This window comes from Leptopilina boulardi, unplaced genomic scaffold, assembly GCF_019393585.1.
Source record: "Leptopilina boulardi isolate dan_hultmark-lab unplaced genomic scaffold, ZJU_Lbou_2.1 LbouV2_384, whole genome shotgun sequence".
Lineage (NCBI taxonomy): Eukaryota > Metazoa > Arthropoda > Insecta > Hymenoptera > Figitidae > Leptopilina > Leptopilina boulardi.
Window position 1 is genome coordinate 1,177,767 of NW_026137956.1, and position 14,010 is coordinate 1,191,776.

Sequence of the window (14,010 nt, forward strand, 5' to 3'; positions counted from 1 at the left end):
GGCAACCGAGAAAGAAAAGTGTCAAGTAGGGAATCGATCGAAATATATACTCACGTGCTTGAGGGTTAAGGTCCTCACACTCTACCTCTGTATGAGATATACTTATATATACTAGGGGGGCTTCGCGCGCCAACCCCCTATTTAAATTTACTAAAAATATTAAATATTATTTTGATTAAATTTAAATTTAATAAAAAAATTTTAAATTTGAACAGCAGAAATTTATTTATATTTTAATAAGAACATAAACTATATTTTAACTTCCATCTGTAAACTAAATTTTCATCTATTCTGCAATTGAAAAATTAATTAGGAACCGAATAAGTTTTTATATGTGTTTAAAGATTAATTTTATCCAATTTCTTTAAATAAAATTTATTATTTCATTTTAAAGAATTTTTTTCTAAGATGCACCACGGATGACGTCCTTCTAACCTATGACCCTAATTTTTTGGGATAATGTCAGATTTTTTCTATAACTTTGACCAAATTTTGAGGTTATGTTCGCCTACACGCCTATGACCTTCAAGGTAAATTTAAAGTTATGTTCTCCTTTGACCTATGACCTTTAAAAGTTTAAAGGGAGGATCATATCTTGACCTCTGATAATAATTTTGAGGTTATGTCCGTTTCTACTCTATCAAAAATTTTTGGTTTTTGACATATGTCCTTGATTTTTGAAGTTATGTTCATTTTAATCTATGATTCTGTCGTTTGACCTTGAGTATTGATGTTATGTTAATTTTTAACTTATGTTTTTGATGTAGATAGTAAAATATCTGAATTTTTTGAGACAAATTCTGAACGGTACGCGAGTTTTAATGCTTCGCGATTTGAACAGTAGGCGAGTACTGTGAGCAAAAAAAAGAAGATAAACGCCCATAAAAATGTTTTTTTCAAAATTTTTTCATTCTGGAATTTTTTTTTAGAAAAAAAAACAGCATTTATAAAAAGTTTCTTATCCAAATTAGGATTTTTCTTAACCTGCTATTTATCGCAAGTTTGTATATTGAGAAGGATGGAGGCCCTAACATAACCTCAAAACTGAAAATTGGTTTTTAACGCAAACAAAAATAATTTATTTAGAATTTAAAAAAAAAAATTTTAAAGTATGTTCTTAAAAAATTATTTAATAATTAAAAATTTGTATTTATAATTAATAAAAAATTAAAAAAATTAATTATTAAAATAATTAATTAATTTTAAATTAACGAAAATTTATAATTAATAATAATTAAAGTGTATTCTAACTAAATCTTCAAAAATTGTTTGAAATTAATTTTTATTACATTTTTGTTTGCGTTAAGAACCATTTTTCAGTTTTGAGGTTATGTTAGGGCTTCCATCCTCCTTAATGAAGATTCCTGAAATGTCCCGAGTCGACAATTTAAAATTATTGAATTTAGTTCCAACTTTGTCAAAATGTTATCATGGATAGTGGAAGTCTAAATGCCAAATGTTATTAAATTTGATAATAATTATAATTTAAATAATTTTTACTTTTTAAAAGTCTTTTGAAAATCTACACGTTGATGAAAAAAGATTTTTTAAAAACATAAAATTTGACCATGAAAAGAATGGTTAAATGTTAAATTTGCATATATCTCAAAATTGGATTGTTTTTTCTTTTTTTTAATTATCTCAATGGAAAGCTTAACTAATTTTCTACAGGATATGTAATTTTTAGAGTGGGATCTTTTAAAGTTTTACAGATATTAATAATTAAACGTCCGAGCGTGCTTTGACCAAGCACCAACATGTCGCGGCAAGCAACGCGTAGTATCGCGCGATTTTAGCGCGCTCGGACGTTTAATTATTAATATCTGTGGAACTTTAAAAGATCCCACTCTGAAAATTACATATCTTGTAGAAAATTAAATTAGTCAAGCTTTTCATTGAGACAATTAAAAAAAAAAAAGAAAAGACAATACGATTTTAATAATATTTGATATTTAGACTTTTACTAATCATGACAATAATTTGTCGAAGTTTGGACTAAATTCCATAACTTTAAATTTTTGACTCGGACATTTCAGGAATTTGCATCCACATCTATATTTGAAACGGAGATAAAATGACTACAGGTTCATTATTATTATTATTATTATTATTATTAAGGGGAGAGACTAGTGAAATTTCAACCTATAGAAATTTATGCTGTTTAAGGGTGTCAATTTATTTTCCGATAATATTGAGTATTTAAAAATAAAAAATGTTATGGAAAATTAAAAAAAAACTATAACTCAGTAATTTTTTTTTAAATAGAAGTCGAAATTTTTAAAAAAATTTTAATTTAAACTTCTCTTTTTTAATTATTTTTCACTGACAATTTTTTAAATACTTTTTCCATGATTCTAAACAATTAATAGTATAGATTTTCGTATTTCAGTTTTTTAAAATTTTTGATCATATAATATAGTTTTAGATTTGAAAAATATGTCGAAAAATCAGTTTGAAATATACAAAAAAAATAACAAAATTTTGCTTCTGTTTTTAACAAACAAAAAAAAATTTTTTTTTTTTAATTTCTTTTGTAGATACCCGTGTGGAAAATTGGCAATGGCCCCGTGAGGGGCACTCGTGGATTGCCCTCGTGCCGCATGGAAACCATAGGGGCAATCCACGTGGAGCCCTCAAAGGCGTGACATGTTTTCCCTAATGGGTACCCTCATGAAAAATTTATTATATTTTATTTATCTACCTATATTACAAAAAGATATCGCCGCCGACGCCGCCGCCGCCGCTGTTCCAAGACTCTGAATATAGCCGCAAGTCAAGAGAAGGGGGATAGGAGAGAAGGGAGGGGGGGACTTGCGGCTATATTCAGAGTCTTGAAACGATCTTAACCTTTAAATTTAGGGTGGGGGAGGGGAAAAGGAGGGGAAGAGAGGAGGGGGGATGGGGGTTGGAGCGCGAAGCCGCTGTTCCAAGACTCTGAATATAGCCGCAAGTCAAGAGAAGGGGGGTAGAAGAAAAGGGAGGGGGACTTACGGCTATATTCAGAGTCTTGAAACGATCTTAACCTTTAAATTTAGGGTGGGGGAGGGGAAGAGAGGAGGGGGGATGGGGGTTGGCGCGCGAAGCGCGCAGGGGGCATAGCCCCCTAGTAAATTTTATAAATTTATATTATAAAAGTTAATTAATAATAAATAAGCTTAAGTTATGAATAAATAACATATTTATTTAATAATTATTCAATTTTAAATTAAATTCTTACTCAAATTGAATTTATTAATTAACGTTCTAATTAATTAACTGTCGGATATAATTAAAAGTAATAATAAATTAATTAATTAAAAAATATGTAATTTATGCATACTATTAACGGATATTTTCATTTTTCAATTAATTCATACATAGAATTAATGATTAAACGCAAACCTGAGAAATAAATAAATCTAACGCATGGGGGGAATCGAACCTACGACCTACGGACTATGAGTCTAACGCTTTACCAACTAGGCTACGCACGCTAGTTCAAAACGAATGCTAACTTCTTGATGCTATTTAAACTTCAAAACTACCTAACAAAGAAAAGTGCTTAACATCATTTAGTTAAAGTTAAGATATTAAATTATATTTTCCAATCAAATGCAATTTATAAAATATAATTAATTATATGCTTTATGATTATTATCATGAATCATCTCAGGTGAATTTTTAAAAAAGTGTAAATATATTTTTATTAAAAACGCGTTTTTCGTTGTTTTGAATCATTGGAAACATTCATTTTGTGTTGACAAAAAAATATTTGAATTTTGGACTTAGAAAATTTTGCTAATCGATCATGAGGGCGATCCATGCGGGCCCCTACGATGGCCCTCATCTATTTTGCCATAAGTGTGAGTGTTTTTTTCAAAAAAGTGTAAATATATTTTTATTAAAAACGCGTTTTTCGTTGTTCTGAATCATTGGAAACATTCATTTTGTGTTGATGAAAAAATATTTGAATTTTGAACTTAGAAAAATTTTTGAGCAGGGCACCGTGAGGGCAAATAGCAAGGGCCCTGCTGGAGCCTTCGTGTATTTCCATAACTTTGTACATAGATTTTTAAAAAATGTCACCCAATGTTTATTTCAAGTGCTTTAAAATGTTATTTAATGCATTCTGAAGTAAACATTTATTATACAAAAAAAATTTTTTTTTTTAACTTAGACAAATTTTTGAGCAGGGCACCGTGAGGGCAAATAGCGGGGGCCCTGCTGGTGCCCGCATGGATTTGCCCTCATGGATTTTCCACTTGGGACCCTGCCGGGGGCCCCTATCATGCATGGGACGAACGGGGCGTTTTCCACACGGGTAGTGTTCTAGCTAAAGTATAAGCTTTAAAATAAATATTTTTTAACCTTTGTATATTTACTACAATCGAAAATATAAAACTTTTTTTAATGCCTTTGATTGCTGTATACGGTGGTCAAATCCTGTTGAAAGGGAGTATATAATATATATTCATAGATTTATCTTTAAATTTATAGTCTTTTGATACGAATCTTTTGACCCATTGGCAAATGTTCTATTGTCATTTTTTCCATAGGTATTAAAATTTTAAAAATAAAAAATTTGGAAAAACATGACTTTTAAAAAAATTTTATTTAAAAATTTTAATGTAACTTTTAAACTATTATAACCATTTTTAAAAAATATTTAAAATTACATCAATTGACCTACTTGAGATACTATTGACTTTAAATATTCAAAATTTCCACGTGCATAATTCCAGCGGATTTCCCGCCTGCATTTTTTTTTTTAGTGGAATTTCGAATCGGAAATTCCTGAGAATCTTTCCACGTGTATAAATATGAATTTTGAAATCAATTTCTGTTTAAATGAATGGGTATTTTATCACGAGAGAAGAGGAGAATATGTTTTACATTTATAAATATAATAAAAAAAAAATATACGGAATTCATGAATTTACCGTAAAAATCATTAATTAAATTTAATTAAAATTTTAATTGACATAGAACAGGCGTGGGGTATTTTGTACCCAGTGTGCCAAACAAAGGTTAAATATAATTAGGGATATGTATCTATTTTTACTTTTTCAAAGTCATTTTAATTTTTTTTTATTTTTATATTTATTTTTATCATACAAGAAGAATTTTTAATTATTCAAATGTTAGAAAAAATTTTAATATTATATTTAAAATAGTTTACATTTTCATGAGTAGACCACCTTTTCTATCTCTGAATGGACCGTATATAAATTGTCGATTGTTTTATATCCAAAAATAATACTAAATTCACATCATTGTGGTAAATTTGAAATTTCGCGTTTACAAATTTTTAAAATGTCATTATAAAATAATTAAAAAAGAAATCTGCCGAAGAAAAAAAGGCAATTGAAATTGATTTTAATTCGTTGGTTGCAATACCCCGTAAATTAAATAGAAAAAAAAGGTATTTCATTTGCAACATTTGTAAAACTGAAATTAATTGAAATGCACTAATATTTTTGTTTGTTTGAATGTTCCAAGTGTTTATAATAAATAAATATTCTATAAGCATTGAAATCCTTCAATGTTTATTTGATTTTTAATCATTTTTAAGCGATTTCAGCAGGTGGTACACTCATGGATACAAATTTTTTTTTGTCAAAAAAATATCACTTCAGAAAATCGATCTAAAAATTTTTCTTTGAAGCTGAAAAAAAATCTCAATATATATAACTTATAGCTGAGGACAATACCTATCTAATGGTGTATTATAGTTTTTAAATTTTACTTGTCTAAACAAAATTATTCGAGTAAATAAAAAGGTGGTCCACTCATGGATACGTTCTCCTATTTTTTAAACGAATTATTATTTTTCAAATTCAAATGTGACAGAATTTCTTTTTGAAAGAAATTTTTACTTAATAAAATTTTTAGGTACATAATTTTTATTTGACAGAATTTTTATTTTACAAAATTTTCATTATTTGTTCAAATCTTTATTTTTGAATAAATTGTAATTTGATAGAATTCTTAAAACGACAAATTTCCATTTGTCCGAAATTGAAAATAACCGAAAATAATCGATGGAATTCGGCCAATTACAATTTTGGACTAATGAAAATTCGGCATTTTAAAAATTAAATTGGATTTTTTTTTAAATAAAAATTTAAGTAAAGAGAAATTCTGTTAAACAAAAATTTGGCACTTAAAAATGGTGTTTAGTAAAAAATTCGTTTAAAATGTAATTTTGTCAAATGCTATTTCAAAAAATAAAAATTCGTCTAAAAAATAATTATATCTAATATCACACGAAAAAAAAATTAGAATTTTTACCTCAAAATCGGTATAAAAATTACCTGCAACAAATTTTTTTCTAGTTGAGGGCGCCACCGTCTATGTGAATTAGCATTGGTTAAAATTACCCACAATAAAATTTATCCAACGTTTTTTCTGATATAAAATTCATAAAAATAAAAATTTTAAGTCAATAATTTTTATGGGAAATTCATACGCCCCAAATAAATATACGTATCTGAAAGTTTAGTAAAAAAATTCCCAAGATTGTTGTTAAGAGGAAATTCCAATTTTAAAACAAGAAATCTTATCCTTCGGTTAAGTAACACAATAAGTGATTCTTTAATTGGGAAATTTAATATTTGAAAAAGTGGGGCGCGCATTATCTAAGCAAATGAAGCATATAAAAGTCTGTCTTTCGATGATTATGAACATAGTCAAACATTCGACAAAACCAATAAAATGAAAATCACACTTGTAAGTAATAGTTAACAATTATTATTTTTATTAAAAAGTCTATTTTGAGCTTTGTGATTATTTTTGAATGAATCAATCAAATAAATGCATTGTTATACAGTTAAACAAACGTTTAGTTGATTCAATTAAATTATTTAGTTGAATACTTTTATTTGAATGAACCAAATGATTAATACATTGCATTTGACTAAGTTATTTGTGGCATCTCTTTTATTTATTATTATTATTATGTAAAATAATTTGCTTATTGTTTTTCTACAGATTTTCGTTCTTGCCTTTTTGGCAATTGCTTTTGGAAATCCAATTAAATCAACCGAAGATTCTCATGTCGAGGATTTTACAGGAATGCGATATTGTGGACGTTGTCGCTATTACGATCCTGTTCCACATGAAGCAGATTATGAATCCGAGGAAGAAAATTACCCATTCTCACCATCAAAGCTAAATGTTAATAATGTTGAAATAACTAATAATTAAAGCAAATCTCTGCTTACAATTTTAGTGTTATAAAAGCAATTATGTAAAATCAGAAGCTGTATGCTTATAAAAAATTTCTTTGAAAACTACCAACAGTATATTTTATATTTAAATAATAAAAATTCTATATTTATATTAAAGTTAATTATATTTTTCTAAATTTATTTACACCATTTTGCATTAAACATATATATTTTGTTCATAAAAGTTTCTTGTTACTTATTGTGACATGTGATAAAATTTGACACTTTCGAAAAGTAACCATGATTTTATGGTGTTTTTTTATGGTTTTTACTATGATAATAACATTTGCGCCAAATTTCATCATGATTTTTATATGTAACTTATCGTATTAACGTCGTTTTTTTTGCGAAATGCATAACAAGATCTTCTTAAATTGGTTGCTATTAATTTTAATTATAATTTTGTTCGCATTTAATTGTTGAAAAACAATTTCTCAATTTTGAGACATAAATAAATAAACATAAATAACATAAATAACATAACAATAACATAACATAAATAATTTCGTAATATTTTATAATAAAAGGTTCAGCAATAGGTCAATTGATTCGTTTTAAAATATTTTCCATGTTGTTCCTAGTAATTTTAAAGTTACATAAAGATTTTTTAATAAATAATGCAAAAACGGCAGGTGTTTCAAAATTTTTTAATTTCAGAATGTTAATAACTCTAGATAAAATAACAGTAGGTTATTCGGTAATAGGTCAAAAGATGTGTCTTGAAAAACTCTACAAAACTATGAGATAAATATCTATTGGTGTCAGTACATTTTTTTTTAAGAGCATTTGAACCTTCGTGACGTCACAAATCATGGCGCATGACACGCAAACTTCTCAGGTATGTGAAAAGCACAATTTTGAATATTTTTTAAAAAAACCTTCTGGAAAATGTTCAGAATAACATAGACTCTGTCTGTTATGTGCGGAAAATTCAAAATTTTGCGTTTAAAACGTTTTTTAAACAATGTTAAGGTCACAAATCATGGCGCATGACACGCAAACTTCTCAGGTATGTGAAAAGCACAATTTTGAATATTTTTTAAAAAAACCTTCTGGAAAATGTTCAGAATAACATAGACTCTGTCTGTTATGTGCGGAAAATTCAAAATTTTGCGTTTAAAACGTTTTTTAAACAATGTTAAGGTCACAAATCATGGCGCATGACACGCAAACTTCTCAGGTATGTGAAAAACACAATTTTGAATATTTTTTAAAAAAACCTTTTGGAAAATATTCAGAATAACACAGACTCTGTCTGTTATGTGCGAAAAATTCAAAATTTTGCGTTTAAACCGTTTTTTAAACAATGTTTAAGTTGGTTGTCACAAGTAAGGAAAAATACACGAATTGCTTATATGTAGGCCATTTTTGGAACTTAAACATTGTTTAAAAAACGGTTTAAACGCAAAATTTTGAATTTTTCGCACATAACAGACAGAGTCTATGTTATTCTGAACATTTTCCAAAAGGTTTTTTTAAAAAATATTCAAAATTGTGCTTTTCACATACCTGAGAAGTTTGCGTGTCATGCGCCATGATTTGTGACGTCACGAAGGTTCAAATGCTCTTAAGTTAAAGGCAAAAAACGTTTTTCTCTAATTTTTAAAAATTCAATAACTTTGGATAAAATAACAGTAGAATGTTTGCTAATAGCTAATTTTCGTTGTCCAATTTTGATGGACTGCAATTTTTAGATATAAGTAAATAAAAAAAAATTGAAAACTAAATAATAAAAGCTTGAACTTTTAGCTTTAAAATAAGCCCAATAACATTTTAAAATATTTATTGGTTATTAATTTATGACTACCCGAGGCGAAATTTAAGCCCTAATTTACAAGGAGTAAAGTAGAGTTAAACAGACCCTCTTTAGCTTCCTCAACTAGTCGCAAATTTCCCTTTCTTCCACGTTTGGATTTAAAGTAGGGTCTAAAAATTGATTAAAATATTGAAAATTTTGAAATTGCTCTAATTCTATTAATTTTTTGAAAACGCTTCAAAATATGTTAATTCCAGTTTTTAAAGGGTAATTAAAGAAATATTGTGTGAAGAAAAAATTCATTTTGCTTTAATCAAAATAATTAAAAGAGTTTTTTTTTTGCATTTTTTTGTACTTTTTTAATCGAACTAGACCCTCTTTAGCTTCCTCAACCAGTCGCAAATTTACCTTTCTTCCACGTTTGGATTCAAAGGAGGGCCTACGGGAGTCTACAAGATCGTAAAGAGGGCCTATTTAGGTTCTAAGGGAAGCTAAAGAGGATTCAAATTTCGCCTCGGGTAATTTATTAAAATAATGAACAAATAATTTTTAATGCAGCGACTCCAAAGTATTCGCTTGACTCACAGCTGATTGACAGGTTCGAAATAGGTTTAAAAGGCATTAATCACTAACATTCTGTCTGTAATTCTGCTGTCAAATTTTTTCAGTTTACTCCTGGTGACTGATAATTTAAATTTAGACAAAAAAAAAGTGATTACTAAAATTAATTGACAATTCACCTATTTGAGAGCCTTCAAATATGAAGATGAGAGTATTTCTCAAGTGATGGACATCTAATTTCAAAATGTTGAAATTTTTCAAATTACATATATGTGACGCTTTACTGATAAAAAATAGAGCCCGAATAGAATATATATTAGAATAGGTGAAAGAACAAAAACGATAACATTCGGACAAATGGATTTTTATAAAATTTCCTCTAACGTTTCAAAATTACACTGATCATATCTTTAAGGAGTCTGATAAAAAAATAAAATTATAAAAATTAATTAAAAAAAAAAAAAATTTAATCTTCATTATTTGCAAAAAAAAAAAAAAAAAAAAATTATCAAAATTTCCAACACATAATCGGATATTTCACCAGTATTTTTCTTTTTATAGTGGAATTCCGAATTATAAATTCTCCATTGTTATTAATTGGGAAATTCAAAAGTTAAACTAAATATTTGAAGAAGTGGAGAGCGCATTATCAAAATAAATGCAGCATATAAAAGTCTGTCTTTCGATGATTATGAACATAAAAATTAACTTATATGTATTTTAATATTTAAAATTATAAATAAAATTAAAATATAGAAAATTTTTTATATGCTCATGTTCTGTGCATTATTGTATGTCTAAAAATTGTAATTTTCTATTTAAAATCCACTTGGAAAGATTCCCCGGAAAGTGCCCCCTAGAGGTTCTATCAGAATTCCGTCGGAATCCCATCGGAAATTTTTTAGAATTCCGACAGAATTCTGATAGAACCTCCAGGGGTCACTTTCCGGGGAATCTTTCCAAGTGGGAATTATTTGTGGCAACTCTTTTATTTATTATTATTGTTGTTATTATTATTATGTAAAGTAATTTGCTTATTGTATTTCTACAGATTTTCGTTCTTGCCTTTTCGGCAATTGCTATTGGCAATCCAATTAAATCAACTGAAGATTCTCATGTCGAGGACTTTACAGGAATGCAATATTGTAGACATTGTGGCTATTTTACGCCTGCTGCATATTATTATGCAACAGATTATGCATACTCACCATCAAAAGTAAATTTTAATAATGTTAATATTAGTAATAATTGAAGCAAATTTTTCCTTACAATTTTAGTTTTATACTAATTGTTATTAAGAATTACTTTTGTATTCATGCATTTATTACATGTATTATGTATTTATATTTAGAGACCTACATGATTTGGTTATTTTGTAATTATACTCATTATAATTTCTTAAATAACTAATTGCTCTTGCACTAAAGAGCATTTTTATATATTTATTTTACTGTGTCTAATATAACGCAAATTTTAAATATTATTACCAGTCGATTTGTACAAAAAAGGGCTTGTCCCGTTTACTATGAAAATAATAATTTATTTTATTGTATTAACTTGTGTTACTTTATTTTTGCAAAAATGAAAATCATGAAGAATGAAAATATATAATACTCTCTAAATCTGAATTAGTAGAAAACAACTCATTTAAGAGTCAAAAACTAATTATTTGTAAAGAAAAAAAATTACTAAAATTTTTGGTAGACATAAATTTACTTTTTTTTAGTGATGTAGATTAAAAAAATTTAAAATTAGATTAACTAATGAATTAGTCATTTTCGACTAAAAAAATAATCATTACTGTTACTAATTCATTTAATAAACGAATCGGTGCTGTTGAATTAGAAAAAAGTGACTAATTTAGATTTAGAGAGTAAAACAAGAATAAAAACAAAAATTTAAAAACAAAGGAAATTAGCAAAATAAATAAAATAAATTATAAGTTATAAGTTAGGAAATTCCGAATTTAAATCGAAAAATCTTATACTGTTGCTATCAAAATATTGTAATTGGTTTCAGAAATTTTGATCCATATAATTATAAATAAAACTAAATTTTTAACAATAACAAAAATAATTAAATTATTATTATTTAAGGAGACGCTAGTTTAAAAAAATACAATTAGACTACTTTTTACAGTTGATAAAATGTTAGACCATTGTTCATTTGCATCGAAAAGACAGTTTTTTTTGTATCGTCAAAGGACCTATAGTTCAGTATTCGTAGAATCACGATGAGACTCGACTAACTTTAACTTAAAAGTCTCCCCACTAAAAATTTTTTTACAGAAATTTGTTCACTGATAAAATTAAAAGATTTTAAACATGTTATATGAGATCCTGATCAATTGTCCGGATGTATGTATGTGTGTGTGTATGTGTGTGTGTGTGTGTGTGTGTATGTGTGTGTGGATAGTTTTTGTAAACACGATATCTTTAACAGGTTTTAATGGATTTGGGTAAAATTTGGTAGGCTTATTTAACACATTAATCTCTCAAAAATGACGAGAGGATTTTTCAAAATACCCCAAAAAAAAAATTTTATCGTCTTTTTTCCAAAATTTTTTTTTTAATTGAAAAAATTTTTAAATCGAAAAATTTAAGGTAATATATAATATAATCGTCTTCTTTATGTCAAGATGAATCGATTGATATATATAAAGTATAGATTTGATTGAAATTTAAAGAATTAATGAAAGTTAAAAAATCAAAAATTCTCATTTTAGCTAAAAAATGATGTGTTTATTTAAATTCATGTTTATATATGAAATAATTTTATTCCCTGCATTGAAACGAATTGGTTGGTATATATAAAGTATAGATTTGATTTAAAATTTGAGAATTAATAAAAATTGAAAAATCGAAAATTCATATTTTAGCTAAAAAATTTAGTGTTTTTTTAAAATTCAAGTTGATGAATAAAATAATTGTATTCCTTGCATTAAAACGAATCGATTCGTATATATAAAGTTTATGTTACACTCAAAATTAATTAAAATTTTCTTTATTTTTCAAAAAATTTAATTAATTTAAAACATTTTTAACTCGAAATTTTTTAAATCAATCAATTGAATTGGACAAATTCATTGCTTCCTTCACGAGGAAGCGAATTTTTTGCTTCATACAATGAGGAAGCATAATGTTTATGAAATAAACATAAAGGACCCCCTCCTTGTTTCTTTTAGCTCAGACAAAAATTACAATTTTTATCTAATTGTAATAAATAAGGGCTTATTTTATTCAGTAAGACATTCTCTTCAATCGCTTATATTTTTATATTGTTGAAAGTAAGTTGTTAAAAAATTATAAACAATTGAAATTATATTTAGTAAATAATTTTTTGAAAACTTACTTTTAACAATATTAAAATATAAGCGATTGTAGAGTAGATTTCACTGAATAAAATAAGCCTTTGTTTATTAAAATTAGATAAAAATTGTGTTTTTTTTGTCTGAGCTGATAGAAATAAAAACATTAAAATGTTAAAAAAATAATTATTTGAAAAAAGATTTTGAATCAACATCGTTTTTTTGCGAAATGCATAACAAGATCTTCTAAAATTGGTTGCAATTAATTTTAATTATAATTTTGTTTGCATTAAATTGTTAAAAAAAAATTTCTCAGTTTTGAGGTTATATTAACGTGTACCATTCCTCCTTAAGTTCTTTTCTTTGAAGTCTCATATAGAAACTTTTTGTTGTTAATTTTTTGTTAAATTAAAAAAAAACATCTAAAAACGTGTTTTTTCTGACTTTTTAGGTTATATCGCATAAAAAATACTTTAAAATGCTATTTCAATGCAGGGGGTTTCAAAGTACGTATTTCCACTGTTAAAATAAAAAAATTATTAATTTTGGAAAAGTAGATCTGGATTTATAATTAAATACGCTTGGAAGGCAAAATATTTTGACTTATTCTAAAAATTGATCAAATTCAAGAAAAATAAAAAAAAATATTAGAAAATCTGTATTAGAAACCAGAAACCAAACTTTCATATATGAATTTTTAGCCAGCTTAAAGTTCTATTCATACGTCTATGAGAATATAAAGGTCAATTCACATTAAAGTTTTTAATATAGTAAATATTTTAATAAAGCTGAGTCCACAATAAACAACTGTTTCTTAAAGGCCAACGCACAATTGCTTCGCGAACGTGTTGCGTGAGACAGAAAAGGACAGCGATATATTCATGTCTTTTTCTATATAATAAATGTTCGCAAATCTATTGTGTCAAGACCCTAAGGGGTTAGATTACTGTGAAGACCGAAAATCAGACCCATTTTTTAGATTTTTTTTTTCAAGAACAGAATAAAATGAATTAAAAAATTAATTTTATATTATTGTTAAATACCTATATATTAAACTATTAAAAAATTATTAAATAATTATTAAAATTAGAACAAAAAACCAAATTTTTTCTTAATTTATATCTTAAAATCTGTAGAAGTACGTAGGGAATTTTGAAAAACCGATTTTTGTGAAAATG

At 26.5% G+C, this 14,010-nt stretch overlaps 2 protein-coding genes across 7 annotated transcripts in view; one reads left to right on the forward strand and one right to left on the reverse strand.

Moving 5' to 3' along the window:
• Positions 1-7,330, forward strand: part of LOC127288326 (uncharacterized) — a 278,443-nt gene extending 271,113 nt beyond the window's left edge. For 2 of the 3 annotated variants that reach the window (XM_051315725.1, XM_051315724.1), the window contains exon 7: positions 6,970-7,330. In XM_051315725.1, the coding sequence (XP_051171682.1) occupies positions 6,970-7,185 (216 nt within the window). In that variant the 3' untranslated portion in view covers positions 7,186-7,330. Of the gene's footprint in view, positions 1-6,506; positions 6,709-6,969 lie in introns of those variants that run through there. The other variant, XM_051315726.1, reaches the window with a different exon arrangement.
• The window catches only part of LOC127288304 (1-phosphatidylinositol 4,5-bisphosphate phosphodiesterase epsilon-1-like), a 212,058-nt gene that overhangs the window by 73,025 nt on the left and 125,023 nt on the right, over positions 1-14,010 (reverse strand). The window lies entirely within an intron of this gene.